The sequence below is a fragment of the Camellia sinensis genome, chromosome 9 (assembly GCF_055761805.1).
Source record: "Camellia sinensis isolate YWXY chromosome 9, ASM5576180v1, whole genome shotgun sequence".
Classification (NCBI taxonomy): Eukaryota; Viridiplantae; Streptophyta; class Magnoliopsida; order Ericales; family Theaceae; genus Camellia; species Camellia sinensis.
Genome location: NC_138969.1, coordinates 25,693,984 through 25,700,504, shown reverse-complemented (window position 1 = coordinate 25,700,504; position 6,521 = coordinate 25,693,984). Strand labels below are relative to the sequence as shown.

Below are 6,521 nucleotides of genomic sequence, written 5' to 3'. Positions count from 1 at the left end.
GTTGACCGGGTCAAAATTCGGATCACTACAACCTCCCCCCTGAAAGAATTTCATCCTCGAAATTTCAAATCAAACTACCCAAACAAAGGGGATTTCTAGCGATCAAAACCATGCTATTTCATTTTAAAATCACAATATTAACTCATAACAAATTTTTTTTTTGTGCCATTTCCACCATGGTCATCTCATTAACAACAACCTCCCAAATATGCATAAACATGAAATTTCCTAAAAAGTAATGGCAACTCTAAACTACTTTATGCTTAAAATAACAACGCACATATCAACATGTGGTTAACAACTTTAAATACGTTTCCCTCAACACTAGGGAATATTACAAAGAAAAGCAGCTTCAGTATTTTCAAATAAATCCAGATATTTGGAGCGGACTTCCGCCTCCCGTTCCCACGTCGCTTCTTCAACCCCATGGTGTCTCCACGACACCTTTACCAACGGTATAGTTTTGCCCCGTAGCACTTGCTCCCGGGTATCTAATATTTGAACCGATCGTTCTTCGTAAGAGGCATCCTCATCTACCCCCAAGTCAACCCAATCAAGAACATGAGAAGGGTCGGGTTCATACTTCCTAAGCATAGATACATGAAATATGAAAGTTGTGGTGGTAAAGCTAACCGGTATGCCACTTCCCCAATTCGCTCTAAGATCTCAAAAGGCCCAATGAACCTTGGAGATAATTTACCACTCTTACCAAATCTCATCAAACCCCCCCTTGGTGAGATTTTTAGAAACACATGGTCACCAACTTCAAAAGATAAAGGTCGTCTCCTCTTGTTTGCATAACTCTTTTGTCAACTTTGGGCCATAGCTAACCTCTTCCGAATGAGAACAACTTTCTCGGTTGTCTCTCTAACAATTTATGGACCCAGTAATGGTGCATCACCCACTCGGACCAACAAACCGGTGATCTACAAGGTCGGCCATATAAGGCTTCAAATGGTGCCATCCCAATACTAGCTTGGTGACTATTGTTGTAAACAAACTCAATCAATGGTAAGTGTCTTTCCCAAGGCCCTTTAAAATCAAGGACACAAGCTCTAAGCATGTCCACCAAAATTTGAATGGTACGTTCCAACTGTCCATCGGTTTGAGGATGATAAGCGGTGCTAAGAGTCAACTCAGTTCCCAACGCCTCTTGAAGGCTTTGCCATAACTAAGCAATAAAACTAGGATCCCTATCCGACACAATAGTCACAGGGACTCCATGAAGTCGAAGTTGACCGGGTCAAAATCGAGATCGCTACATCCTTGAAATAGTTTTTCAACCACAAATTTCTCTTCTTCAAAACAATGCTCCTCACCAAATGCCCTTCCTTGGGTTGGAGCAACATAACAATGAGTAGTTGCTTTAAGGATGCTAACCTGTCAAAAGTGCAATGTTGACCAAGATGGAGATAAGAACTAGTCTATACTTTCCTAAGGCTTGCCTTGCTTCATCATTTATAAACTAGGCTAGTGTCAAAAAAGGAACCAACCCAACCTCTCTAGCTTTCTAAATAAGCACACAATAGTATTATGGTCATTTGTTCCTCCACAGGATCACATGACAACACTGTTGTAATCTAATTATTATTATTATTTTTTGTTTTCATTAATTTATGCTCATTAAATTTTTTAATAAGAATAGAAGAAGTGGTATTGTTAAAGCAACTATTGAAGCAATGTTTTATTGATGCTTCTCTTTCAAAAATCTATATATGTTAAGATTGTTGATATGGTTGTGCCAACAAATTATTGCACATTTGGCAATTGAAAGTCGTTGGATTTCTATAAGTTTATTCAAAATTAGTGACCATGGGGTGGAAAGAAAGTCTCAAAGAGACATGTTTGAATACATTTACCATATTTAACTATATATATTTTTTCTTTAGTTCTTTAAGCTAACTACTTACGCATACTGCAACCATATATAAAGGTTGCAAAAAAATACAAAGCATACACAATAAGCAATCCAAGTACTACGTAATCACTACCAGCTATAGATGCATCTGGCTAACTCTTTTGAATGTTGCAATTGGCTAGATACCCAAGTCCCAACTTTTCTTCTTTTAACTCCTTCCACAATTTGCTAGATACCGAAGTTTAACTTTTTTGAGTGTTGCGAGAACATCTTTGATGTTCATCCTCTCCTCGGATGATTTTGCAGAGCAACTCAAAGCCAATTCCATGATGGATGATACACACTGTAGTACAACTGTAGTGAGGTGTTCTTCCTCTGGCTTAAGCAAGTTAGCATCTATAACATGAGAGATTGCATTTGGTAGTGACTCCCTCATCCAACGTTTCATCGTCATGTCTTCAAAAAAACATTTCATCAGTGGGCTTCACTCTTGTAAATGTTTCCATAAGCAAGATTCCATAACTATAAACATCACAGCTTGTGGATACTAATCCTTTCAATCCAAACTCTACATACAATCAAAAGACATATCATGTTATCAAGAAAATTATAGAATTTTGGTAGTGGCAAGTTGGTATATGTCGGTGGTTGGATTCATTGCGTGCTAGAGGGTGGCAGTATTGGACGGGTATGCAATGGAGTATTGGATGGGTGAGTTGTTTTGGGAAAAAAGGGTATGTAGTGGTGGTCATGTGGAAAAAAAGAGTAATTTTGTTATTTAGTATTATTGTTAAATTTGACAAATAAAAAATATAATGTGTAAAGGCAAAAAAGTAATTCACTTATTCCAGTTAACACTGTTAATTTTCTATTATTGAAAGGGAGGTTGATATAATTATGTTGAAATTGCGAAATTTATTGTATTTTATCATTATTCAATGGAGATCGGTGTAATTTACCATTTTAGAGAATTAGCTCGTTGTCAACAAAATCATAAAAATTTCTATGAAAATTATATTTAAAATTTTGTGCTATAATATGAAAAGTGCATGTCTATATAAATTGGAAACATATATAAAAAAAACACAAAAATGTGAAAATATAAATTAAAATTTAGAAGTCACCTGGTGCAATATACCCAAATGTTGCTATGGTCTTTGTATGTGTGACACTCTCTCCCAACTTTAATAACTTTGCAATGCCAAAATCACTCACATGTGCAACCATATCATTATCTAGCAGGATGTTGCTGGGTTTCAAATCACAATGAACCAAAGGCATTGAATAATCATGGTGAAGATACTCCAAAGCACATGCAACATCTATCATTATGTCTAATCTCTACAACATATCTAAGAAATAGTTGTAAGAATACAACCACTTTTCAAGACTCCCATTAGGCATATACTCAAGTACTAGAGCTTTGAAATCAAGGTTCGAGCAACTGCTAATGGCCTTAGTAAGACTGCGATGACGAATGTGTCGCATTATCTCGCATTCTACGCCAAAACTCTTGAATGCACCTTGTACTTGCAAGTTGAATACCTTTATAGCCAAAACTGTGGTATCTTCAAGGATAGCTTTGTAGACAGAACCAAAACTCCCCATACCAAGCAAGTTGCTCTCGCTAAACCCGTTAGTTGCTCGGAAAAGCTGTTGGTATGTGATTCTTTGAGGTGTTATTGTTGGTAAGAGATTAGCATTGGATGGAGTTTTATTTCTTCTTTGACATTTTATGAATAAGAACACAAAGGTCGTAGAAAGCAGTATGGATGCAATAGGTAACAAGATATATAAAGCTAGAGCCACTGTTTTTTCCCTCAGATGATGAAAGGAACTAGTATGGCATGGTGGAACTTGAAACTTTGGTGCACCGCATAATGCTTCATTCGACATGAAAGATTGAATGGTGAAGTTTGCAAAAGGTCCCCCATTTGGAATTTGTCCCCTTAACTTATTGAAAGAAACGTTGAGATATAAAAGATGAGACAGTGTCTCTAAGGATTTGGGGATCACATCGGAGAGGTCATTATAGGATAGATCTAAGAATTCCAAGCTCACCATGCTACCAAATGAGTCAGGTATAGATCCTTGAAACTTGTTGTGCGCCAATGAAAGAGTAACCAAGTTTTGCAAACCTATAATTGTACTTGGGATTTTGCCTGTGAATTGGTTTATTGAAAAATCTATTAGTGTTGTAACTTTAAAACTCCCAAGTTGTGGTGGTAGATTGCCATTTAAAGAATTCGAGGACAAGTTAATGTCCAAGATATCTTTAAGAATGCCCAACCTTGTAGGTATGACGAAAGTTAGTTTGTTGGAATTGAGGTAGAGATATCTTAGAGATGTAATATTCCCTAAGCATTCAGGAATCAATCCAAAAAGTTCATTTTGGTTCAATCGTAGATCACCCATGTTCTTGAGTTGGCATATATCATTTGGAATGGACCCTCGTAGTATGTTGTTGGAAAGATCCAATATTTGAAGCTTTCCCAACGCTTTAATTGTAGAGGGAATGAATCCGGTCAAACCATTTTGTTGCAGATACAAGAATGCCAGATTGCTTATATTACCAATTTCACTAGGAATGTTTCCTTTGATTCCACAAGAACTTGCGTCAAATTGCTCAAGGGAAGCAGAGAAATTTCCAATAGTTGTCGGAAGAATGCCGCCCAGAGGATTATCATTTATCGACAATTTAGTTAAATCTTTGCAATTTACCAAGGAAGTGAGGAAGCTCAATTCTGGAGAGGAAGAAGATGACCCACTCATCAAATTATTTCCTTGCAAGTTGAGTGATTGGAGTAGTCGTAAATTGCCAATCGATTTTGGAATTGAACCTGTAAATGCATTGGTAACAAGGTCTAAAGAAGTGAGTTTAGAAGCATTTGAAATTGACTCGGGAATAATTCCAACGAGGTTATTTGCTCCAAGATAGAGGAAACTAAGATTGGGTAGCCAAAGCCCTATACTTGATGGAAGATTGCTTGACAAGTTATTTTCCGCAAACGACAAACCCTGAAGTGATGACATATTAAACATTGATGTTGGAATGGCACCCATTAAGTTGTTAACAGGAAATTTTAGCTCTCTCACATTTGGAAGCTCACCAATCTCTTTTGGTATCAGACCTGCCAAAATGTATAAACATAGAAACTTGAAGAAAAAAAAAATCAATGGAAACCAATTTGTTAACCCCCCCAAAAAAAAATCTTCGATAAGAAAAAATTATTAATTAAGGCATTCACCTTGGTAACTAACATCATGAAAAAATATTATAATTTGCATAATTGGCATCATCTTTTTTCTTTCTCTTGGTGAGTTATACCTACTGCTAATGGTTGCATTCACATAATTCGTCTTTTACATTGTAGGAGTACCTATAGTATTTTCCATGTACCATATGGCCAATTTAGAAGACCATATGTAGATGAGAAACCTTTTGATTCCTAATTGACAATTCAAGATACCTAAATATTATGGGAGGACCATGTAATTCAATGTTCAATTTTGTAACATATAAATATGACAAGAAGTTATAAAGGGTGCATGATGAAAAATAAGGATAAATTATGCTAATATTTCCTTATGTTTAAAGAAAATATAGCAAATTCATAGTTTTGGCATAATTACACCGAATTCTATTTTAATAAAGTTAAAGAGATCAAACTAATGCAGATGGTGTAAAGATACAAGAATAATCAAGGTGAAATAAATATTTCTGTGTAAAAGAAATGACAATATGTTTAAATAATTACTAATGAAAAAGGGGTTAAGTGTTATATAATCCTGAAGAGACCCTAGTTAATTATATCAAACTTATAGGATTTATTTTATTTTATTCAAATCTTAGATGAGGTTAGTGTAATTTATCCAAAAAAAAAAAAAAAAAAGAAAAGAAAAGAAGAAGAAGAAGAAGCAAAGAACAATAAATAAAATAAAATAAAAAAAGAAGAAGAAAAGCTCTTCTCAAAATGTACCCTATTTGGTTTCAATTTTACAACTCATTTTTTTTTTTTGGAACAATAAACTGCAAAAATATATTTTTGAATATCTAAAAATTATTTTTGCCTTAAAAAAATTTAAAACTATATGAACTGATGAGTGTTTTGTATTTATTATGATTTTTTCACTAAATTAGTTTTAGGTTTTTTGAAAAAAATTTAGAATTGTTTTAAAAAAATCAATCCAAATAGAGTTGAATCTTCACTTCCATTGGAACAAGTGTAATACCTATGTTATGCACAAAATAAATAAATAATTAAAAAATAATTTTAAAAATTAAATAATAACATAAAATTTGTTTAAAATATATATAAAAAATAATTTCGATTTGACTAAATTTTAACTATTTTCATTCCATTTACGCCTAAGAGTAGTTAAAAAAATTAAGAAATTTTATTAATGTCTTGAAGCTCATATAGTCTTTTTGATAAAAGTGATTTTTACTTAATATATAATACAGATTAGGAGAATTAAGATTTAGTTAGTCGTAGAATGAGAAAAGAGTTGATCATCATAAATGAAAATATTACGGAGGGAAAAAGACTTAAACTGACATGGATTAAGAATAGTAAACAAATATATGAATTTGTTTAAATCATTTGAGTATATAACTTTTGGTAGAGCATAATGGAGAAATAAAAATTTCGCATAGCCGATC

General features: G+C 34.0%; 1 protein-coding gene across 1 annotated transcript; it reads right to left on the bottom strand.

Moving 5' to 3' along the window:
• Positions 1-3,199: 3,199 nt before the first annotated feature.
• LOC145799304 (uncharacterized) lies at positions 3,200-5,254 on the bottom strand. Its single transcript, XM_082888854.1, has 2 exons — positions 5,239-5,254; positions 3,200-4,989 (listed from the first exon to the last, which is right to left on the bottom strand). The coding sequence occupies exons 1-2, from the start codon at positions 5,252-5,254 to the stop codon at positions 3,200-3,202; spliced, it is 1,806 nt and encodes a 601-aa protein (XP_082744980.1).
• Between the last annotated feature and the right edge of the window lie 1,267 nt (positions 5,255-6,521).